This window comes from Vulpes lagopus, chromosome 17 (assembly GCF_018345385.1).
Source record: "Vulpes lagopus strain Blue_001 chromosome 17, ASM1834538v1, whole genome shotgun sequence".
Lineage (NCBI taxonomy): Eukaryota > Metazoa > Chordata > Mammalia > Carnivora > Canidae > Vulpes > Vulpes lagopus.
In genome coordinates, this window is record NC_054840.1 from 36092350 (window position 1) to 36117155 (window position 24806).

A 24806-nucleotide genomic window follows, 5' to 3' on the forward strand; every position below is an offset into this window, starting at 1 on the left:
GGGATTCGATCCCGGGTCTCCAGGATCGCGCCCTGGGCCAAAGGCAGGCGCTAAACCGCTGTGCCACCCAGGGATCTCTTTTTTAAACAATTAAAAAATATTATACAGATGTACATGATCCTCTAAATAAAGTTATTACATTTATGACTTTTTGCTCTTTATGAAGGGACCCACAGTGAATTTCTGCACATGTTTCTCTGCGCCAGGTCACCTGAGTGTGGCTTCCTAGCTTTGTGGCTAAACACTCAAGTTCCAGAGCTACGCAGCTCTGGATCTGAGTCTTGGCTGCATGATCTTGGGCTGGTTACCATCTGCCTAACGAATACTTGTTTTTTTCATCTGTAAAATGGAGACAGTAGTATTTGCATTGGAGACTATTTGGGGGGCTCTAATGAAAATGCTGGTAATGTGGCTGGTGCTGTGTAGTGTTCCAGAATACTAATGTTTTCAGACTCTTAAACACTAATCTTCCTTACAAGATTATCCCAGTTTGCCTTCCCATTGAGGGTAGGGATCTCTGGAAAGATGACAGATCATACAGCTATTTTCATTTCAAAAATGATGTAGCTACTTGAGCTAGCCAACAAGGCTCAGGCTCTGACTTTTCGACATGGCTGTGTGGTTCCCTCTGAACACCTACAGGTGGCTGCAGTGGTTGGTAATTGTGCTGTGGCTGCCATGCATGGCTTGATGGTAGGTGGCCTGAGCCAGCACAGAAGAAAGCCAGCACAGTGAAGAGCCTTCTGGGCCTCTCCTTGCACCCCAGCTGCTCTCCTGGCTGTGAGCTCCTCCATAGGCTTGAAGGTCCTGGATTGCACTGTGGTCTCTCTAGGGCACCAGTGTCAGGAGACTGAGTCCTTTGGTCATTTTTGCTGCATGATGGGTTGTGGACATGCTAAAAGCAGGTGGTTTTTCTCCAGCTGGTACCTGCGGCATGGGGTGGTTTTGGGGGTTATAATGCAAAAGTGTAGTACTACTAATTCTATCACTGGACTGTCTACTGACTCAGGTTGTGAAATGCCGGGTTAGCTTCATTCTGGTCTGTAGGAAGCTCTCAGGTGCCTCACTGGTTCTCTCTCTAGAAGCCATATCTGAATGTCCTTTCTTCTCTAGCAGTAGATTCATAAGAAATACATGAAGTATTTTTGTCATGGCTTAATGATAAGCTTTTGGTGTCTGAGTTCTTCCTGTTCTGAGGCGAAGAGAAGACTCCTGTGGTTCTCTGGTCCCTGGGCCTTTGCCTGGCACTTGCAGCATCCTTGGGTTTGCTTTGCTAAGGTAGAAGAGTATCATTTCCTTTGCTGGCCTTCAGTTTAGGTTCTGAAAGGCCCCAGACATCTATCTGAACCAGGGCTGAAAGTTACCCAGGAGGGGTTTTGGAGGGAAGGGGATGAAGAGCTCACTTTTACTGGGAGCTAAATGTGCATGGGCCAGAGTTATAGCATTGATGATTCCAAATGCAGAGCCTTACTGACCTGGCTGTTTCGTGAATGCTAGATGATTTTAGCTTTTTCGATCTGGGTTGGCCCTGGGTCATAGCAGCTGTGCCTTCCCAGTCCATCTTGCCTACTCCTACCCCAAAGAGGTACCCTCCTCTTCCTATCTGTTGCTTTCCATCCCCTCCCCTTGTGGCAGCTTCTCCCAAGGGCCTCACTCTTCCACTAACATTTTAAAAGCACTTGCAGGGGTAGCTTTGTTCAAAGCTTGCCTGGAGAAAGATGTGTACACAGGTAGGTCTCCGGAGTAGAGAGATGCTCAAGTGCAGGCCTTTACAAAGCAGCCTGATAGGGCAGCTGCCACATTAACAACATAAGTAGAGGAACGTTCTGGAAACAAACTGGGTTCTAATTGTAGTTTCAGGTGTTTTCATTCCATTTTTGAGCTTGTATTAAAAAAAAAAAAAAACTTTGAAGGCCTTCCTCAAGGTTTTCTGAGTAATTGGTGCAGATATTAATTGCCTTGTCACGTAATTAAAAATAAATAAAAATGATTTGTAATTAGTTCATTAACTGTATCAACACATGGGTAATTTAAAGAAGATCGTTCATGCCTGAAAATAGAAACAGCCATTCCCTCATGGATGTCTGCACTTGCCGCAGGCTCAGCAGTGGGTACTTCCTGATTAGGGTCTGTGCTGCGGGGTGGGCGTTCAGGTCCTCACAGCTCCCGTGGCTAACTCTACTTGGTTTCACTAAGGCATTGTTTGGGGCAACAATCTAGACCATGAGTGTTGTGGAGCTGAGGGGAAGGAGCTCCAGTTTCTGAGAAACCTGGCTTTTTAATGCCTTTGAAAGGCTTTAAGAAGAGTTGGGGGATCAGGGGAGATGGAATCGATTAACAGTTGAAGGTAGTTTCTGGTATTTTCTATTATATTTTGCATTGTGATGGAAAGCTTGATTTTTCCCTGAGCGTGTGAATTGACCAGGTTCGTGGGGGGCGTTAGGAGTTAGCTGACAGCATGGACAGGGACCATGGGGACAGGGGAGCCCCGGGAGCCAGTGGTCATGGTTTAAGGTCTCAGTGAGCTGGTAAAGGTCCAGCGTGGTGACCCTTCACAGCATGGCTTGTATTTAGAGGTTCAGGGACCAAAAGCTGGAGGCCTTGCTGGAGGCCATGCATGTGTTCATCTGCCTTCCCTGTTCCCCTAAAACAATGAAGACTAAAATCTGACCTCTGACCATGGTTTTCTGTAGAAGAAACGCTGGGATTTAAAATCGAGGGGAGCAGGCAAGCATCATTCACTTATAGGGAAAGGTGTGTTTCCTGTGCCCCCCCCCCTTCTTCCCACAGGGTTTTATTTTAAAATACAGTACTTTGTCTTCACTTCAGGCATCTTGTTTACCTGCTGTAGCGTATCTTCCTGTCCTTGGTGGGAACAGAGAAGTCACCTTTGGGCCACTTGCAGGTTGTGCCAGGGCTGGGGTTCGAGGGTTAGGGGGCTGAATGCCCGAGTGCCCCCAGTGAGGGTGCAGAACCAGCCAGCCCTCCCTGGCTCCAATTCAAAGTTAGACAAAATTGAGAGCCATGTAACCCCACCAGCTCAGCTTCTGAAATCAAAAATCCCCCTCTTGCAATGGGTTGTCTGTGTTCATCAATTGCTCTATTAGCTGTGAAGTCAGATAGTTTGGTTTGCTAACTGAATAACATATCTTTCACCTTTTAAATAGCCCATGGAGTTGGGTTTCATAAATATTTATGGCAACCATATACCAGGTGCTCATAAGAGAGACACTAAATCGTTGCTGACCTTCATCATTTGGTACTAAAAGCAGAAATTAATTTGGAAATGTACTAAAAATTGAGCAGTCATTACTCTTTGAATGGAGTTGGAGTCTTATAAGAGAGCAACTGTAGATAAGAAATGTTTTTTTCATTTTTCACAGCACTTTATTTTCTAGTACTTAGTTTAAAAGTGCATTGGAAAATCATGCTTCAGAAGTCTATGATTTTGTGATTAAAACTGAAATTTATGGGATCCCTGGGTGGCTTAGCAGTTTAGCGCCTGCCTTTGGCCCAGGGCAAGATCCTGGAGACTGGGGATCAAGTCCCATATCAGGCTCCTAGCTTGGAGCCTGCGTCTCCCTCTGCCTGTGTCTCTGCCTCTCTCTGTGTGTCTTTTATGAATGAATAAATAAATAAAAATCTTTAAAAAAAAAAAACCCTCCCCCCCCAAAAAAAACCCCTGAAATTTACTGAAAACTGTAATCTTACCATTGCCATATCTTAAAATACCCAGAAAATGAATCCTTTAGGGCTCTATTCACTGTGAGATGTCAATTGAGATTCTTCCAGACGGAGTCTCAGAGTTGCCCCTGATCTGTACAGGCCGTCCCCTCGCTGGAGTGTCGGCATTCTGCTTCTCAGAGAAAGCCACCAGAGGTGTGCTGTATCTGCGCAGCCAGGGCCTGCAGCCCTCGCGTACACAGGGCAGCCGGCCTCCTTTCCCACTGCGCCTGCCCACATTGGTGACCCACTTAGCATGAGGCTGAAGCGCCACCACAAAGCAGCAGAAGTGCCTTCTCTGCCCGGGCCCCAAGCAGCGTGTGCACTTGGCTCCATGGCTTAGTAGGAGGTTTGTGCAGTGCAGGGGTTCGAGAGTTTGTTTTCACAGCTCCCTCCAGCTGAGAGCAGCAGTGCAGGCCTCACATTGCCCTGGTTCTTGCTCTACTCTCGTTGCCTCTCCAAGATGCCCTGTGGTCAGCTTCTGAGGCCATATTTTGTTGAATCCAAGGTGCCATTGCATGCAAAGAGTTGAACCATTTGCAGTTGTTTTTGTGGGTCAGAAATACAAACTTCCTATAGACAACTTCCTGTAGAGATCAACTGACCTAAAAGGATGCACCATTGTGAAATGTGCACAAAGGAAGAAAAGCGTTTAATTTTGAGCTGATCTGATGCCCAGCCATTGATTGAAAATTGCATCCCAGTTTCAGACATGTTAGAGTGTTGAGGGAGAAAGAGTGCCTTCTAGTGAAGATGAAAGAACAGTCTTTGCTCAATTCCATAATTACATCAGTTCCTTTTGGAAAATGCCCTAATCAGGCACTATTGTTACTAACATCTCGTTACACTATTAAAGCATGGTTTTGTAAATGTAGCAGTGAGTATGTGTTTAAATTATATCAAGAACTAAAATGTTTAGCTTTGACAGACATGGCTCTTTTTTGTCCATATTTAGCTCCAAGGTTTTAAGATGTTTATTTTAGAGGATGTTTGGAAAAGAGAGTTCCAGGACCTATTAGAAGGTGTTTTGTTTCTTTTAATTGCGGTAGAGTTGGCCAGCAGGTTACATTACTTTCAGGTGTACTGCATGCTGCTGGAGGAATTCCCTGCATCACCCCCTGCTCCTGGCAGATAACGTGTGACCACCATCTGTCCCCCATACAGCATTGTACAGTATCACGGACCGCCTTCCCTGTGTTGTACTTTTCATTTCTGTCACTTATTTTATACTTGGAAGTTTGTATCTTTAATGCCCTCACTTACTTGCTCAGTCCCCCTACCCCTCTCACACTCATTTCTTCCCTGTGTTGATGAATCCACTTCTGTTTTTTTGTTTGTTTGCTGTGTTTTAGATTCTACATATAAGTGAAATCATATGCTATTTGTCTTTAACTGTCTTGACTTCACATAATACACTTTAGGTCCAGCCATGCAATTTCACATGGCAAGTGTTCATTCTGTTCTGTGGCTGAGCAATCTTCCACTGTATAAGTGTGCCACATCGTTACCCACTCCTCTGTCATTGGACACTTGAGTTGCTTCCATGTATTGTCTGTACAGATGGCCAACAGACACGTGAAAAGGTGCCCAGCATCAGGAAATGCAAACCAAAACCACGATGAGAACCTCACACCAGTCAGAATGGCTAGTATCAGAAAGACAGGAAATAACAGGTGTTGGCAGGGATGTGCAGAAAAAACCCTTGTGCACTATTGGCGGGAATGGGAATTGGTGTAGCCACTGGAAAACAGTATGGAGGTTCCTCAGAAAATTCAATACAGCGACGTCTGGGTAGGCTCAGCGGTTGGGTATCTGCCTTCCGCTCAGGGCGTGATCCTGGGTCCTGGGATGGAGTCATACATCGGGCTCTTTGTGGTGAGCCTGCTTCTTCCTCTGCCTGTGTCTCTGCCTCTCTGTCTCTCTGTCTCTCATGAATAAATGAATAAAATCTTTAAAAAAAAATTAAATACAGAACTATCATATGGTCCAGTAATTTTACTGAGTATGTACCCAAATCAAACAAAAACAATATTTTGAAAAGATATGTACACCCTCTGTTTATTGCAGCATTATTTGCAATAGTGTGTTTTTATCAAGTTTGTCTCCTATTGGAGGGTATGCAGGTGATAGAGCTCTGCAAGTGAGCCTTATCCTTGCGGGGGTGGGGTGGGGATGGGGGGTGCACTTCTGCTTTTGTGCACTGTTAGGCCTGCAGGGATGAGAAGAGGGAGGACCTGGGGAAGGAGACAGAACCCAGGTGGCCAGTTCTGGAAAAGCTCGAGAAGTGTGCTCTGATGGGGCTGCCCCATCTGCTTGCTGTTAACATTTTGCCTGTCTTAGGTGAGGTTAAGGAAGAAGCAGCCAGATGTACCGCTGGTCACATATGGCTCTTTGGATTTAAATTGAGTCAGATTAAAAATCCAGGTCCTCAGTTGCAGTAGCACATTTCAGGTGCTCAGTAGCCTCGTGGACAGAACATGTCCATCCCCTGGCAAGTTGTGTCAGCTGCACCCTGCTGCAGAGCACGTGGGTCTCCGCTCGTGTCCCCACAGTGGACTTGCTACCTGTGCTTGGGGCCTGCTGGTGAGCCCAGACCCACACAAGCCAGCTCTGCTCTGGGAGCTTACTGCCTTGGCTAGGGTGGATGGGAAGAGGCACCAGGGCTTTGGAAACCTCACTGACTTGATACTTTTTTTTTTTTTTAAAGAATCTATATTTATCATTAAAATTAGAAAATGTGTACAAGCAAAAGCAATATAAAGATCACAGTCTTGTCAAGTTGTCATCTAAAATGCAGTTGGCTTTTTCCTGTTTATTTTTTAAATTTATGTGATGAGCACATTCTTGTAAAAAACAAAAACACCTCAAGCAGTATAGAGGTTCTGAAGTAGAAAGTGGAGTGTTCTCGCGCCAGCCCATCCTGGTGTCCAGGGCATGAAATACTGTAGGTGTTGGCATGTGGCCTTTTAGATCTTCGCATGTATTTGGTGCATATATGGGCCAGACGTTCGTATGAAGTAGGCCCACATCTTTTGTCTCTGTACCAGCCGTCTGTCCTGGGCATCTTCTCTTATCAGCTCACCACATCTTCTTGTCCTTAATGAGTGGATGGTGTCTCACGGGGGACCATGTCTTATGGCCAGCACTCCTGTGGCGAGCATGCACTGCAGATTCTCCTGTGTGTTTCAGCGTCTCCTATCACAGTTTCCCAGAAGTGATAAATTGTCAACTTACCCCAGAGAATGCTGCTAGGGCCTGGGCCTTTCTGCAGAGTCCGATTTGTCCTTTTTCTGCCATGGGCAGTTGTCATTTGGTTTTTAATTTGTTTATCTTCAGGATGTGTTTTGGAAAGAAGTTCTGCATTCTTTGTGTTGTGATTGTCATTTTATATTGAAGTCTAGAAAAGCCTCTTCCGAGTCCAAAATAGCATTTGATTCCCTGTGGGTTTTTCTTCTCTTTGATTTTTTTTCACCTGAAAAATTCAACTCTGCATCTGAGTGATGTTTTCAACTATAGAACAAGGTAGGAGTCTCACATTGTTGTCTTTAGGTTCCTATGTCAGGATTTGGTTTAGCTACAGAGAACAGAAGTAATGGAGTGTTGGTGGTCCAGTCTAGATCATGGGGTTATTCCTCTGTTTGCCTTCCTTCCTTGCTCTACACCAGGGGCCTTTCCTGGATTCTGTGGGCCTCCCTTCCCTTAAGAAACCTGAGGAAGTCTCCTCAGCCTCTGCAGGGCTCCCTGGCCACTTGAGGCTGTGGGAGGGGCCCCTCAGTATCCTGGTGGACAGCCAGCCGTCTCTGCCATGTGAGGCTGTGTCCCAGGCCCTCCCATTAAATAATCAGTTTCCTGCCGGTTTTGAGATGCCACCTCTGTGATCTATCGTAGAGGAGAGTTTTCTGTGATGGTCACAGCGTGGAAATTGTCATGGGAGATTTGGAGACTGACTGCTGGTGGGCTGACATTGAGTTCTATAAGGTAGCAACTAATTTTGGATATAAGGAGACTTCAGTGTGATTTTATGTAGACTTCTTGTCTGCTGTGAAAAGCTGTTGAGGTTTTGTTTTGTTTTTTAAATTTTTATTTATTTATGATAGTCACAGAGAGAGAGAGAGAGAGAGAGAGGCAGAGACATAGGCAGAGGGAGAAGCAGGCTCCATGCACCAGGAGCCTGATGTGGGATTTGATCCCGGGTCTCCAGGATCGCGCCCTGGGCCAAAGGCAGGCGCCAAATCGCTGCACCACCCAGGGATCCCTGTTGAGGTTTTGATATGTGAGAAGAGTGCATGTTTGTTTCTGAGCAGTAATGATTATCTGGACATAAATGATCATGGACGTACCTATGAACTGCTTTGGAGCATTGAATATGTGGGTGTACTCAGGATGGGAAGTCACAGACTCATAGAATGACCTGTGTTGTAGCTGATGCCTGCGATTGGGCATGTGGTTAATAGCATTTGATTGTGAAAGTGCGTTGTCAAAAACATAAAATGCAGCTTCTTAAAGTGATGAGAACTATGTGTAATGTTAGTATCGAGTAAAGTAATGCAAACTAGCACTGCTTGGGATGTGAAGTTGGGATGTATTTTAGGGAGAGCGTAGATCTTAAATGACAAGGTCATAAGCGAAATATTTTTTTAACCGAAACATGCTTTGGTTCATCCCATTCACACTGGTCACACGAGCAAGCATTGTTTTGGTGCCAGGATCAGGTGGTGAGCCGTGAGCCCCTCACCGTGCTGTGGGAAGGGCACAAGGAAGAGTGTGGGAGTGGCGTGGGGGGCAGGGGTGCCTCCCCAATCCAGCATGGTCTCTCTCAATTCCACTGTTCTTCCTGGGGTGGTCCGCCGCCCCAGACCCCATCCTTGGTGCTTCCTCACTTGTTGGAGGGCTCCTTGAGGAGCCCACTGAGCAGGAGCAGGCAGCTGAGGGGCTCTTGGAGTTTGCCCAGATGTCATGCTGGTTAGACCTTGTGTCTTTCTGGGGCGATGGTGCCATCACACCATGGAGCCCCTGGTCTTGGGGCAGCTCCGGGACTCAGGCAGCATCTCGCCTCACCTTGCTCGCCTCACCTTGCTTGCCTCAAGGAAGAGCCAGCAGGGCTGCTTGTCCAGCCAGTGGTCTGGGAGTGCTCCTTCTAGTCCAGAAGGCAAAGCAAAAATACTCTTCCTGATACTCGTTACAGCAGGTCACTTTTAGGCCTGATTGAATATACCTTTCAGATAGGTGTGTCATTAGCGTATCTGATTGGCTGGACGGGACCCTTGAAATCAGGAGGCCAGTGTGTTCTACTTGGCATCACTTCTGCTCTGGGAACGTGGGCGTGCCTCGACCTCATTACTAATCTCTTCTGAAATATGGGCAGGGGTGAGGTGATGTGATGCCCCTTGGCTTTGTCACTTGACACCAATAGGTCCTGTTGAGACCTATTCCCTTCTGGTATGTGGGCTGTTTTGCTAACTATTGAGCTAACATTATTAGGTTATTATTGAGCAAATTTTATTTATCTTCTCTTTGTTTTACTAATCAAACTTAGAGTGGAAACAGGTGAATTTTATTTGTTTTATTCCCAGAATTAGATTACTTGCCCCCTAGAATTCATCCTCCAGACTGACTGGAGATGACCATCTTTCCTTCCATGGAAGGAGTCTTCTGTGTAGATCCTTGGCTGGCCCTGAACCTGAACTCCACAAGCCCTGGCCTGCCCCAGGATGGGCTTTTTCACCCTGGTGGTCAGGCAGACAGTGCGAGAGGTGGCTCCTGAGGCAACGGGACGAGGCAGCTCTCCGAGCTCCCCTTCTGCTGGAAAGGCTACAGTTAGATGTCTGTTAGGAAAAGAGGGCCACACACACTTGTGCCGCACCTGCATTGGCCCCTGGACCTCCTGGGGGGCTGGCGCCTTCAGGAGAGGACAGCTGCCTGGCGGCCTCGGGGCTTGGTGGCCTGCAAGCCCCGCCCCGCGCCCCTGGGATGCGCTTCCCTTGGTTTTCTGGCTCAGGCTCCCGGGTGACCCACTGGGACACGGCCTTCAGGGCACTGGCAGATGGGGCTGCGGGGCGCAGCGAGCCGGGATGGGGTGCGGTCTGCCCCGAGCCGCCCCTTTATCCTGCGCCTGCAGAGGAGATGAGCCGTCGTGGCTCGCTCGCGCAGCACAGCACGAGGGCTTGGCTCTTCCCGCTAACTTGGGTGTGTCTTTTCTTTTGTCCACCAGACTTCATGAGGAAATCATTGACTTTTATAACTTCATGTCCCCTTGTCCTGAAGAAGCAGCCATGAGACGGGAGGTGGTGAAGCGGATCGAAACCGTGGTTAAAGACCTCTGGCCAGCGGCTGATGTGGGTTCACTCTTTACTCTCGCCCGGGGCTGGGGTCATAGGGTGTCCCTGGCCCTAGGCCATCCCCCCCCCTCCCCACCCCTGCCTGGGCCTGGCCCTCATGGCAGGACTTCTGCTGGCGTGGCCCCCGGGAGGGTGGTGGGGCGCCACGCCCTGCGCCTTCCCAAGCAGCACCCCTGGGGTTGGGAGGGTGGGCCTAAGGGAATTTGTTTCTGGAATAGTGTGATTATTCTTTTAAACTCACCTTGAGATTAGAATTCTACCCATTGCCCTCATTCCACAACATAGTGTATGTTCAATTTTGTAGAACTGGAAAAGAATTTCCAAGAATTACCTGACATGAATGTGTGTTCCTTGAGATGGGGGCCGTGGGCACTTGGGTGCTTAGCACAGGCAGTGCGACACATGTCCTGTGACCACCAAGTTGGTGATGGCCCAGGGTGCCTATGCTGATCAATCACTCCTACTCATGATGGTGACAGGAGACTACCCAGTGATGGATGGATGAGCTGGGCTGGTGGATGGCTCCCATGCTCCCAGTGAGCAGGTTGTAGTACCTTGAGTCCCTCTGCCTTTTTTTTTTAATTTAAACTTTATTTATTTATGAGAGAGAGAGAGAGAGAGAGAGAGAGAGAGGCACAGAGACACAGGCTGAGGGAGAAGCAGGCTCCATGCTGGGAGCCCAATGTGGGACTCATCCTGGGATCCCAGAATCACGCCCTGGGCCAAAGGCAGATGCTCAGCCCGCTGAGCCACGCGGGTGTCCCAAGTCCCTCTGCTTTTACAACAACATTCATGACATTCCACGTTTTTGTACTTAAACTTTAGTGCCTGGGGGCAAAGCCCTGCCTTTGCACCTTAGCTACGAGTTTGAAAATTGTCAGCTTTGAGCAGTTGTGGGAAAGGCCAATAATTGTTTCATCTCTTCATTTGAGTTTTTAAAAATTCCCATTTCGGGTGGGTCTTTAACTTAAAGGGTAAGAGGATTTTGATGGTGTTTTGCCACCTTTCCCCCTTGCCCCGGCTTGCAGGGCAGTTCTAATTTTTCCCCAGAGTAGGGGTGTGGCCTTTCAGTGAGAAGTGGGAGAAGGCTGCCTGCTTGAATTGTCCTGTGTCATGAGACAACCACTGTTCTCTTTCAGGTACAGATATTTGGCAGCTTTAGTACAGGCCTCTATCTTCCAACCAGGTGAGTACTAGATCCGAACTGCTCGTGTTGTGGGGATGTGGGTCTAGTTGGGGTGGGGAGTGTCTGTGTGCCTGTGCCTATTAAGGGCTAAAAGTAGGTCCCTCAGCTTAGGAATGTAAGCTAAAGGAAAAGACTGGAGTATAGAGGAAAAATTGCAGGAAATAAAATCTAATTTAGTGTTACGATAACTGTTGTATTTTTCCTCTTGCACGTCATTTGTTGTGTTACAAAAATGCTAGACACCAGACACATAAAGAAAGACGAGTGGGAGGGTCATGGGAAGAAAATGCGGTGCAAAATATTCTGAAAGTTTTGGGTATGTTTTTGAAAATCGATCTTCTATTTTAATGAGGATTCAAGCAAAAAGTCTATTTAAACAGAATTTTGTATTTTTTAATTGAAAAATAGCTAACAAATTTGCATCCTAAAATTGTTCTTCAGTGTTTCCGCCTCAAGAACTATCTTGATCCCAGAACAGTGTTATGTGCACTGTTTCCTTAAAAGCCTACTCTCCTCTAACCCACTGTTAGCATTTGGACACTGAAGAGACTGTAATCTCAGGATTTGGGACTTTAATCTCAGGGCCAGTGGGGAAGTGACCAGATCCCAGGTGCCCAGGAAGCACAGGTTGACAAGAGTGATGCAGTGTATGTAGACAGCACAGGAGGAAGAGCCAGGAAACGTCAAAGGGGCAGGCATTTTCATTTCAACCTCCTTGATTACCTGGGGATGCTGGGAAACTCTTTCAACCTTTGAGTTCTCCATCCTTGTGTTAACCAATAATTCATAAACTGTCTTCCCTCCTTCAGAGGGATATGCTTAATGGGTGGTGTGTATGGCCTGGAAGGAGATGGGAGTATGCAGGCCCTAGCACTGGTCCACCCCAGAGGTGTGTGTTACTGGATGGTGATGTGAGCCAGGGGTTCATGGTCACTTCTTCTTCTGTCCAGTGACATCGACTTAGTGGTCTTTGGAAAATGGGAGCGTCCTCCTCTGCAGCTGTTGGAGCAAGCCCTGCGGAAGCACAACGTGGCTGAGCCGTGCTCCATCAAAGTCCTTGACAAAGCTACAGTAAGTGTAGGGGCCTTGGCCCGCAGCCCCAGCGGAGGCTTTCGCACACCTGCCAGCAGTTGCGATTCACCCATGTCTTTAGCTTATGTTTATAGGAGTTGCTGCTTAAACTTTTGAAGACTTCTCTCTTGGTATAAATGTATTTGTATTTCTTTTGAATAGTTAGGATTACCAGCTGAGAACGTATTTCATGACAGTCTGAGCTACTGCAGGGTGTGAGAGCATCACGCTGTACTTGGCACTAAAATACATGATTGGTCAACTTTTGTTAGGATGTCTTTATAAGAAAAGGATGCATCCAGGTGCTGCCTGTTTGGGTACAGGTAGTACAAAAAATGTTTACCATTTGCCAAGTTCTCTTTAAGAAACAAAACTTGCTTATGCCTTTCATTGTTTAAAAATGTATCTATATAAAAACCTTTTATCTTAGAAGTTGGAAGATGAGGGTGCTTTGATGTGTGCTTGTCGAGGTGTGTGCTTGTCGAGGTTCATCTAAGTCCCGGATTAGAGATGCCTCAGAAACTGTAAGTCACTTGCCTACCGGCAAGTGGCCCTTAGTAGAAAGCCCCCACCATGCCCTCTTAGGGCTCTGCCATTTGTCCCGTGGTGTTGGCTCTTTGATGAGAACAAGGGTGGTAGTTGTCTCTGACCAGGTATGCTGGTTTGGATGTAGAGGCCAGGCCAGGCTGGGGAGCAGGAATATCTTCATGAGGGAGTTAGCGTCTTGTGGAGGCATGGGCTCCTTCTGAAACACTTTGTGGTAAGTTCTTTGGGAAAGCATTTTGTTTTTCTGTCTTCTTGACCATCATGCCTGGTGGTCTTGGTGATCTCCAGGAGTTGCTGTCATCCCCTGCTGCCCATCCCTGTCACATGTGTATCATGGGCAGTTTGCCACCAGGTGTGTGTTTCAGGACCTAGATGAGGTGTGCACTCTGTATTCTACTAGGAGTTTTAAACCTTCGATTAGACATCACTTGTTTTTGGTAAGGGAACATCCTTTTACATTCCTTAGAGGCTGAAGGAAACAAAGTCTTGCCTTTTGTTCCTGGAAGAACATGGGTTTTGTGTGGGGGTAGGAGGGAGTGTGGTCTGTATGGCTGCTGGGGCAGCTTTAATGAGGCTGGTTTTGAGCACCTTGTGGTGATAAGTCTTTTTGATGAGAATCCTTTCAAAATAGCTGCTTCTCTGGTTTTATAGGGAAGTGGTTTTTTTGGCTCTGTTTTTATTTTTTAAATTGTCTTAGTGAAAACCCAAAGTAGAATTGTTCAAGAGAAACAACATCAGCACAACATAAAATTGAAAAACTGGCTTTGAAGTTACTCTGTTTTCAGAAATTCTTTCAAACGTAATTTGGGGACCTGGAGGCACCCCTGGGGGCACAGGGACTTAGCCAGCTTCTCCTCCTGGAGCCCAGGACTTCCTGTAATTAGTGGCTGATGCTGAGTCTGGCCAAGAGGGCTGGGCAGAGGTGAGCAGTAGCTCTTTTCGGGGGCGGGCAGGTGGAGCACGGGGCTTGGGTTCAAGGGACTGATGAAGTCGACATTGGCAAAAATCCCTTTTCTTCTCGTTTTTAAAGTCTGGGGTTCATGATCTCTCAGCCCTTTGGTGAGTTAGGAAAAAACCCCTCTGTACAGCATAGGAAACATTTTGAGCCAGACTGTGGTGAATGTTGGCCATTAAAGCATAGTTTTTTTTCAATTAAATCTTTGCAGGTACCAATAATAAAACTCACAGACCAGGAGACTGAAGTTAAAGTCGACATCAGCTTTAACATGGAGACTGGGGTCCGGGCAGCGGAGCTCATCAAGAATTACATGAAGGTGCAGTTGTCAGCGAGTTAGCACTCACTATAAAATTGGGGAACCTGTCGTGTCGGGTGTCTCATGAAACTAAACTGATAGTTTAGTCTTTAATGATAAAGACTATACAATTGAGTTGTTTATCATACAATATTATTTCTAGAGATGCTTTGAAATTCTTTAGCTGTTTCCTTGGCTAACCATAAAGCTGAGTGATTTTTAGAGAGCTTTCTCACTATTACAAAATGACTCTCCCTAGAGCTCAGTGTGCCTGATTTGTGAGTTTAGTTTATTGCAAGTGGAATGCATCACAATGTAGTTTTTGCTTGCTTTGGATCGTCTCCGTGCCCAAGGGTGGGGTAGTGGACTTATTTATTGAGCCAACCCAGGTGTGTGGTCCAGTTGAACAGCTGGTCTTGCCCTCCTATTTTAGGGAAAGTGGTAAAATCCCTATAGAGGTAACCCCAGTGTCATAATCTGGATAGTGCCTTTTCCCACAGGTTCAGGGACCTTGCTCCTTCAGTTTTTCCCTAACCCTGCAGTAGCAGGCTTGTCTGAAGGATCATTTCTGTGCCCAGCAGAACACAAGAGCCTCAGAAGCTTCCAGTGCCCTGCCCCTCCCCACTTTACCAGCCTCTCTCTGTTTCCTCATTACCTTCGCCCTGCTCTCCGTGTTCTTCTGGTGTTGTCCTCCTGCCCCACGAGCTGCTCACCTCCCCACCACCCTGATGTCTCCTCTCATGGGGGCCTCTGGGCATGGGGATCTTGTGCATTGCCTCCAGGACCTTCCTGGCTCACTGCCCCATCCCCTCCTCTGCTTCCTGCTTCCAACCTGCACCTGTCACAGAGCAAGCTAGGCCATGGGAAGTAATTTGAAGGAATACACTCATTCATTCTTCCTGAGCTCCTCTTTGTTCTTCACGTAAGCTTCCTCATTTCCTCCCTGCTTAATTGTGGCCTGGGGTGTGGCTCCCAGTGGGGTCTTAGCAAGCCCCTCACATAACTAACTCTCAGGCCCCTGAAAGTTGAGGATGATTGGCTTTAGAGCCTTCCAGGTGTCAAGAGGATGGAGTAAGCTTTTCTTTATACTATGGGAAATTTGCTATGTGAGAAATCTTTCAAGGTATATTAACAATTAACAGAAAAATTTTTCTTTTGGAATTTACAGAAATATTCATTGCTGCCTTACTTGATTTTAGTATTGAAACAGTTCCTCCTGCAGAGGGACCTGAATGAAGTTTTTACTGGTGGAATTAGCTCATACAGCCTAATTTTAATGGCCATTAGCTTTCTACAGGTGAGTGTGCGTTCTCTTTAGAGACCTTGACACTGAGACTTAAATTGAAACACATTCTTCCTTGACGTTGTGAAGCCGTTGCTTCATGGATTCCAGCAGTCCTTGCTCTCTCTCCACTCTTCTGTTTTGGTTTAGTGGAAACTGACTTCTGATTATCATAATAAAACTATTTTGGTCAATACTTACTCCTTTTTCTCCTTTATAGCTTGCTTTTTTGATTGATTGAACGGTTTGAGGAAGGGTGGGCTCTCCTGGTCCTGTCCATAAGGGGTATACCAGTCTGAACTGAGGACCCTGTACATGTAGAGACTTTCATGCCTTGATGGACAATTAAAAAATACCTGATTTTTTGTTTACTGACTGATTGATAAAAAATTTGTCTCAGAAGAAAATTTGGATACTATATATGACAAAAAATACAAATTGCTAAAGAGAGAGCCTTTCTTCTCAGATTGACAAGAAATAAATATTTTGTCTTAAATTTTATATTGCCCTTACTTTGTTGAGTAGCTTAGAACAGCTGTCAATAGAAAACCTGCCTGTATGTGTTAAATGCTGTGGTGTTGATGAACCATACTTGCATATTTTAATATATTAAGTAGTTCCTAAGTGAACGGAAACAGTAACTACCCCATTTATATTTTCTTGAATGAAGAAATTCAAGTTTTGTTTTTCACACAGTCTTCCCCGTATACTCTAGCTGTTCTTCCAGGTGTGTATCATTAATTTTGTATTTTGATTATGCTTAGGGTTTAGAATTTGGCCAATTTCCTCACCATTGATATGGCTGATGGAAGTAGTGGTTTCGCCATCTTTCATTATTTTGACTTCCATGGCCCGTCTTTGCCAGAGACTCTCGAAGAATAGTGAAAATGGAACCCCACACCTGTTTTCTTACAGTTTCTTATGGTTTAATCACGTTTCTTTGCCTTCCACGTTTTCCTCTGTGAAGTTATCTTGGTGCCATTCTCCCCTAGTTTTTGGACATTATTTTGAACTAAAATACAACCTGCTCTTTCCTCATGTTTTCCTGATTGGAACCGTTTTAGTAGCCTTGCTATCATGTCTGCTGCTTGTTCCTGTGGCTCCAGCCCCGGGCTCAGTGCCTCCTGGCCCCTCACCCCTGGGGTCCTGGCAGCAGTCCTCTGACCCCACGGAAGGCCACACGTAGCATGGCTGGGCTGGCCGCTGACCTCTCCATGCCCCTTGCCCATCCTGCCTCAGAGCTGTGCCTTTCTTGGCTAACTAAGGTAAGAGAGCCCAGCCTTGTGCTGGCAGCTCTCACGTGTTTGATTTTGGCTAGAAGGCTGGCAGGAAGGGAGTAAGGTAAGGCAAAACTCCGAATGCTGCCCTTGAGCCTCTGGCACATGCAGATCCTCAGAAGCTGAAGTTCTTGGGAACCCTAAAGTACTTATAGTAAGCGTCAGGAGATGCTTCTCCTCAGGGAGTTGTATGTTGTATGTTTTCACGCTTTGTGCTTCCGTCAGGAACTGTGCTTTCCCCTGGACATGACTGTCAGGATCCACACCTGCACTGTCCAGTAGAAGTTCTTGCGTGGCCAGCAGGGCGGCCACGATCCACATGTGCTTACTGAGCACTTGCCATGTGGCTAGTAAATGCAGTTTTTAAGTAATTTGCTTTAATTAATTAAAATATAAACACTCGCCTATGGCTGTTGTAATGGGCAGCGCAGGTCTGCTGGTGGGCCTCTTGGGTTAGAAACAGATCCATAGACAGCAGCTTAGGTTCAAAACAAGTCCGTTACCTGCTTAAAGAAACCGTGGCACCAAATGGGAGGCTGGCGCTAATCTATGTGACAAGCAGGGATGTAAATTTGGTGTAAATATTATGACACAATACTAATCACCTGTACACAGTTAAAATTAACCTTTCCACATGCTGTGTTTGTCACACTATGACACTGTTCAGTCTAACACTGCCCTCTATGGGTTGTCTTTTGCAATAATGGGATTAAGGTTAGACTCTTAGAATTTACCATCTAGATGACTTTACATTGCAGAGAACGTGGTCTGCTTATGGATCAATTTTTGGTAACTTGTGGTTAATCAGATGTCTGTGCTAGTAGGAAGACCCTCAAGGGATTAGTAATTTTGGAGAATTAAAGTATAATAAAAAATTCGGATTAGAAGGTTTTATTTTTTTTGAACACTACATCAACAAAGGCACTCCAGGCTGTTTTGCCTGTAGTATCCTCACAGAGCTGGTGACTAAGCAGGTGCCACAGATAGCCTGTCCTTGGAGAGACCACTAGGTAGCAGATTGCATGCGGTCTTCTTTAGAAAATGATTTGAATCCAAATTGTGGATCTGTCGCTTTTACAGTTGCATCCAAGAATTGATGCCCGGAGAGCTGATGAAAACCTTGGAATGCTTCTTGTAGAATTTTTTGAACTCTACGGAAGAAATTTTAATTACTTGAAAACTGGTATTAGAATAAAAGAAGGAGGTGCCTATATCGCCAAAGAAGAGATCATGAAAGCCATGACCAGTGGATACAGACCATCGATGCTGTGCATTGAGGACCCTCTGCTGCCTGGTAAGGGCGCCTTGCTCCTCACTTGCTGTGAGCCAGGGGACGTGGCGCAAGGAAGGGGGTGGGTACCTACTATCCCTGCAGCCAAGGGTGGCCCATCTCTCATGATGTGGGGTCCCACAGTCCTTACAGTTAACAGGGACACCTTCAGAAATCTTTCTTTAATGCTCCTAATTGATTTCTTATAAAGTTGGAATTTTGTTTACATCTCATAATTAACCAGAAAAATGTAGAAAATGAAAATTAAGGAAAAGAGCTTATTTTTTTTTTTCTGATTGGGAAAGTATTTGTCACATATTCATCATAAACCATTCACTTCTGAGAAGTATGTCACATAGAAAAGCGAAGTGTGTCATAATCCCCTTGCATTCCCTGGATGTGTATTTCTCCAGTTCTTCTCTACAAGGATATTAATATTTTTATTGGTGGATAAAATCTTTATTAAGTGGATCACGTAATACAGTTTTTCGGCTTGTGTTTTCAATTAACCACAAATCCTAGCCCCCTTCCCTGTGTGTAAGGCATGTTCCATTGTGAGGATTGCTGCATTGACTGTCTCAAGGTGGTCTGTGGTCTCCCTGGTGTTAGTCCCATCAGCTTAGTGAGGGGTGCTTGTTCCCCTTCCTTTAGGGACAGTCTTTTTAGTCTTTGCCAATCTGATAGAGCCGTGCAACATACATGTTCGTTTAGTTTACATTTCTTAAATGATGAGTGAGGTGAAGCAAATTTTTATTTATCCATTCCACAAATGTTTATTGAGCATCTATTAGGTGAGACACTGTTCTTACTGTTGGTGATAAAGTCAGTGACGGACAGGTGACAGAAAAGGTGGTGGAGAATGTCCGCTCCAGGTACACTGCCCTTGTATTTCTGTTGTGCGAGTTCACATGCTCTGTCCATCTGTCTGCCGACTGTTTCCTGGTGACTTGTGAGATCCTGCGTGTGTTAGGGAAGCCTCCTTGTTGTCATGCTGTACATTTTCTTCCCAGTTTGTCCCTTGCATCTGTATTTGCTATTTTTCACTGTTCAGTTCCTATATGTATATTTTAATGTCCTCAAATTTAGTGATTTGTTTCATGGCTGCTGGAATGTGAAATTCACTTCTTAAAAATCTTGTGACAGGAAACCTCCTGACTGTTCTGTTGTTGATAAATGACAGGACTTCGGCCATGCTTCTTCAGAAGGGCTTTTCTTGGCAGCAGAGGAACATGTTTTCACATCTGTTTGTCTGTGTTCGATCAGTGAAGTTGGAGGGATTTCCAGTGTCTTCAGTGTCTGTTTAAATGTACTTGAAAGATGAAAGCCCACATTATTGCTGGATTGTACTATCAAATCTAGAAAAGATAAAATTCCAGAGCTTAGAATGGCTCCTAAAAATCCTGCTCACTTGAATTGTGAGGAATGTATATGTGAGTTAAAATTCCAAACTGTTATAAAAAGTTAAGTTCCTCGACTGGGGCTCACTTGGTGACTTCAGTGATGGCTTCATCTGATTTGCCACCTGTCTGGTCCTTAAAACGGGAGCGGTCAGCCCTGGAATGTCCTACCCTAAAGGACTTGCTTCCCGCAGGTCCCAGTGCTAACTGAGCTGCGAGGTGCCCTGGCCAGGTGCCCACTGCAGTGCACACGCTCGGTCAGCGCGGCTGGGTCTCACAGAGGCCGCCGCCCTGGCTCTCTGGTGTGTTCACCACCTCGGGAGTCACCAGACTTCAAGAACTATCACTCTGTCTCTGTGAATGACATCTCATGGAGGTGGACCCGGATCTGAGGCTGCAGGTCAGGCCCCGTGGCCGTCGGGAGATTTCCCAGGTGCCTGCTGCAGCCCTGCTGATGTGGTCTGGGAGCCTGTCAGCAGTGAGGGCCCGCTTCAGGATAGCTTACGTGAGCAGATCAGAAACATCTGGATAAAGGGCCTGGCATCTGCAGAGTCATACAGCCGCCTTTCTGTTTCAGGAAATGATGTTGGCCGCAGTTCCTATGGGGCCATGCAGGTGAAGCAGGTGTTTGACTACGCTTACATTGTTCTCAGTCACGCAGTGTCGCCCCTCGCGAGGTCCTACCCCAACAGAGACTCTGAAAGGTAACTCACACCCCGGGTCGCTGTGCTGGGCTCCTAGCCCCCGTGGCATGGCAGTTCCAGGCCTCAGCCTCTACGCAGCTGGCACCACTTACCTGTCACGGGCTTCAGGAAGTGTGTTAGAGGATGTGCCGGCACGTGCTAGCTGGACGTGGAGCTACTGATAAGGAGGCCTTGCGGGCATATGAGGTGGCCATGTTTGGTTCATCCGTGGCTGAGCACTGAAAATTTCTACTTTGGGGAGTTGACCGTTTCTTCAGGGTATTTTATTGGGGAAGTGATTTCTGGCCTTTTAACGCTTTGGAATGTGCTGCTTTCTCTTCAGGCCGTCCTCACGGTGCACATGTCGCGTTCTAAGTGAGTGCTCGTGGGTCCACAGGCCCCACCCCGCCTCTCCTGCAAACTCATCCCTCACTCTGCATTGCAGCACACTTTTGCAGTGTACCCTTCTGTTGGTAGTGAGAAATACTTGCAGAGTGGTTGGGAGGTGGTGGGATTGGGGGGCGGAGGGGAGGGAGTGAAGGGGGCGGGCAGTGGAAAGGAAGAATAATCAGAAGGTGGGAAGTGGTCGTCTACACAGTGCAGCACGGTGCTTCTGAGGCCTGGCACCCCTCTGCTTGCTCGCAGTGCTTCCCAGCAGGGTGGTAGGCCCTGTGCTGGGTGCTTGGAGTCTTGGCACCCACCACGTGCCTGTGCCAGACCTTCGAGAGTGTTGGACAGGGGCGGGGGATGCTCCCCTGCTCAGGCCCTGGGTTGAAACAGTCTTTCGAAGTAGCTAGCTGTAGGTTCAAGGATGTGTGTGGGAGGGAACCCACTTCTACATGGTGAGCTCAGAGCACATTTGGGCTCAAGCATCAGAAATTATATGTATTTTATAGAATTATTTTAGCTTTTTTCTTCTTTCACTTGGCAAAGTGATATGTTGTTAAAAATACAAAGAACTGGTCAGAAGGGTTTGTGGGCTCCGTAGTAGCTCTGCGGCACGTTGATTCCCCGCTGTGTCCCTTTGCAGTACTCTAGGAAGGATCATCAAAGTGACTCAGGAAGTGATTGACTACCGGCGGTGGATCAAGGAAAAGTGGGGCGGCAAGGCCCCCCCGGCGCCCGAGCTTGGTGAGTGCCCATCTGGTCATTACTCCTGACCTTCTGACACCTTGACGTGGTAGCGTCTCTTTGTCCCTCAATGCTAATCCTTCACACTAAGGAAACACTGCATTTTCTCTAAGAGTTTACAGCTGGGAGATTTAGGCCAGTGGGAGTACAACGCATGCCACACATGGACTTTAATGTTTCTTCTAGTAATTACATGAAAAATGCGAAGAGAAACTCAGGCGAAATTCATTTTAATGTATTTTATTCAATTTAGTTCAAAATAGTAACATTTCACCATGTAATCAGCATAAACAAGTTTGGAGAGATTTTGCCCCCATTCTGGCGCTGGGCCTTTGAGACCACAGGTCCTTGCAGCACATCCTGCCCTAGTTTCCCCAGAAACGTGCACTGGGTTTGCATTTTGTTAAGATTTACAGTTGAAAACTGTTGACGTATCCAGGTTGTTCTAGGCACATTTGAAGGTTTTCCAATAACTGAAACAAATATAATTTTAAAAATTAAGTAAAATTAGAAGTTCAGTTTGTCAGTCTGGCTAGCAGCATGTCTAGTCAGTGGCAGCTGTGGCTGGAGGCTGTCCGGTGGGGTGTGCACATCCGTCCTACGGTAAGGGACTCAGCCAGGCTGTTTTCCCCACAGATAACAGGATCAAGATAAAAGAGCGAATCAGTGCATGTGATGGGGATCAGCCGCAGCGCCGAGACCCAGAGTCCCCCTACAGCCAGCGCCTGACCCTGTCTCTGCCCAGCCCCCAGCTGCTCTCGTCCGGCTCCTCTGCCTCCTCTGTGTCTTCGCTTTCTGGAAGTGACATTGTGAGTGTGCGTGCTGGGGAAACATCCATGGTGGGTGTTGAACCTCTACTGATGTGCTCATTTTTCTCCCTTCCGTGTGTGTGGGGGGCACCCCAAGACTGCACCGAGGGGTCCCTGCTGTGCCTCGCGTGTCAGCTGGCAGTCAGGGACTCCGTCCCTGGGGCCTGGGAGCAGCTGTGCCGCTCACGGTACAGCCGTGGGAGACTTCCTTGGATAGTTGTTGTAAACGCTTGTTTGGGGCTGAAACATTGAAGTGAGGGGTCTGTCCTGTGTCACTTGAACGTTCTTGGGTTTTGGGAGGACTTGAAGCAGCAGATATGGCCGCGTGCTCGTGACCACACTGCAGACACTGCTTTCCTAACTGAGAAGCAGTGCGCCTCTGTGCAGCTCTCCCTCTTATTGTTTCCACTCACAGGATTCTGACACACCGCCCTGCACAACGCCCAACGTTTACCAGTTCAGTCTACAGGCGCCAACTCCTCTGCTGGCCAGCTTACCCACCGCCTTGCCCATGCCGAGTGGCAAACCTCAGTCCGCTACTTCCAGAACGTTGGTCATGACAACTAACACTCAGGTACATGGCTGGCTGCCCCCCCCCCCCTGGAGATGGGCCCCTGGGAGCCACGTCTGAGCTGTGACAGCTGCTCCAGGAGTAGCCGATACTTTGGATTAGAAATAGATCTTTGGAAATCTTTTGAAGGTACATTTCTGTCTTGCAGGACATGCTTGTCCTTTTTTGGGCCTGTAGCATGTAATTCCTGTCATTCTGTAAAAGACCGTGTCCCCGAGGTCCTCCCTGCCCAGTGAGGGTCTCTGAGCTCACGAGCTTTAGACAAAGTCCAGGATGAGCATCTGACCCCAGTGTGACATGTCCAGGACAGGTTGAAGATCAAATGCTGGTGCCCTGGTCTCATAGGTCACTTTGCTAACAGCCAGTGAGATTAAAGCTAAGATTGCTCATATTTTAAGCCAAGGCTCAAGGCCCACTTTCTCATTTTATTTCTAAACTGCAAACTTGACTTTCTAGTGTAGTAACTAAGGAAACGCCCACCATACAGCATCATGGGCGCTCTCTCCCATGAAGCTCACCAAGAGATGAAATGCCTTGCTCGGGATGAAATGGGCACTGAGAGCTGGGGACACCAGGGGGCTCTTTCTGGTGCTGCGGTGCCTGGGGGGAGCCAAGCCCCCACCGAGGAGAGGTCCTGTGTGCTACAGCCCCAGCGGGGTCTTAGGTAAAGCGTAAGGAAGGCTCCCTGCATGTGCTCTATAGCCCCTGTTGCCCTGCAGCTGCTTGGTCAGCCCCCCTGGAGCACCATCTGGGAGACCCCAGCTCCTGTGGTATCACTGCTCTCAGAACGGGGGCCACAGTTAGTCTCCTAGATGTGAGCAGTGCGGTTCTTGGGGGCCTGAGAGGGATTTACACCGGCGCCCGTGTGCCAGTGGGCACCGTGATGCAGAGATAGACGTCGTCCAGGACCGGAGAGGCAGAGGAAGCAGGGTTACCAGCCTTATCCCGCATCTCTCCACGGGCCTGTGTTGTGGTGTGGGGGTGGGGGGTGGGAGGGGGGTGGTGGCCACGCTTCTGTTCTTTCCAGAGATCGAGGGATGAGTGTTAGTCTCAGGACTGATTTATTGAGTTGTTGCTTGGTCTTCAATGAATAATGACACTTTATGACTTGGTTACTTTCTATTGTAATTGCTGTTTGAGAACGTAGAATGTTTCTGATGCAAAACAGAATCCTGTGGGGTTGTAGTAAAATGCAAACTAACTGAAAGCAGTGCCCTCCGTTGGCGGGCTTGGCCTGGGGACTGTTGACCTCTGTCCACTCGATGTCTCACTGACGTCTCTGGTCGTTCTGTTCCTAGACCAGGTTTACAATACCTCCGCCGACCCTAGGAGTGGCCCCCGTCCCTTGCAGACAAGTCAGCGTTGAAGGGACTCCAGCGTTGAAAGCCGTTCACCACATGTCTTCCCCGGCCATTCCGTCCGCCTCCCCCAATCCTCTTTCCAGCCCTCACCTGTACCACAAGGTAGGCCTCCCCCCGCCTGGGCTCCCCACACTCTCCGCCAGGCACAGGGCTCCGCAGAGATGTGTTTTGAAATGGAATTTGTTTTCTCATCATTTAGCTTCATTTTTGCTTTTCTTTGTGGTGCATCGTGTTTAAAAGTGTTATTTTAAATGTCATACGGTTTAGTATCACTCTTCATTTTTCCATTGAACTTGTTAGCATAAAACTAAAGTTCAAAATAAGGTTCAAAGTGAAGAATATTTTGTTTTCCCATTTATCTATTGAATTAATTTATATGCCAGCTACCTTGGTTTTCAAGAAGCAAATGATACCATCAGGAACAAATGCTGGTGTGACCCGGTGCGCAGTGTCACCGGGCCTGTGGGGTTTCATCCCCCTCCCCCTTCTCTGGGGCGCTGTGGGGCAGAGGGGGGCGAGGCCTGCTGCCGGGGCCTGCACCTGGGGTCCCCACGAATGCACTTGCCTGCTCCCTTGTGGCTTCTCTAAGTCCAGATTCTGCATAGGAGAAGCTGTTCTGTAGGAGGAAAACAGGTTGTTACTCATTTCCTGTGCTCTCGAAGGGTCCAAGTATTTCCGAGAACTGTGATGGACCATGCAGGTTCTGAGGGCACATGTTTTCCCTCAGGTGCTGATGGTATCGGGGACTCTGACCTCCAGTACTTCAGACGGTTCCTATGCTATTTATCTGATCGTTTTTTGCCAGTAAATTTTTAATGCTTAAGGGTTGGCTCTTTGAAGCTATGTCATTACGTCCTACTGTTACTCTTATTTGGAGCTAAGTAATAGAACGTTCCTCCTCGGATCTA

The 24806-nt window shown here is 47.3% G+C and overlaps 1 protein-coding gene across 4 annotated transcripts in view; it reads left to right on the top strand.

Moving 5' to 3' along the window:
• TENT4A (terminal nucleotidyltransferase 4A) overlaps positions 1-24806 on the top strand; it is a 42339-nt gene that overhangs the window by 16050 nt on the left and 1483 nt on the right. For 2 of the 4 annotated variants that reach the window (XM_041731748.1, XM_041731749.1), the window contains exons 2-12: positions 9935-10058; positions 11201-11247; positions 12198-12318; positions 14031-14138; positions 15286-15414; positions 17757-17970; positions 19921-20047; positions 21057-21157; positions 21794-21972; positions 22382-22540; positions 23836-24000. In XM_041731748.1, coding sequence (XP_041587682.1) covers positions 9935-10058; positions 11201-11247; positions 12198-12318; positions 14031-14138; positions 15286-15414; positions 17757-17970; positions 19921-20047; positions 21057-21157; positions 21794-21972; positions 22382-22540; positions 23836-24000 — 1474 coding nt within the window. The remainder of the gene's footprint in view (positions 1-9934; positions 10059-11200; positions 11248-12197; positions 12319-14030; positions 14139-15285; positions 15415-17756; positions 17971-19920; positions 20048-21056; positions 21158-21793; positions 21973-22381; positions 22541-23835; positions 24001-24806) is intronic. The other 2 variants (XM_041731751.1, XM_041731750.1) reach the window with 1 other exon arrangement.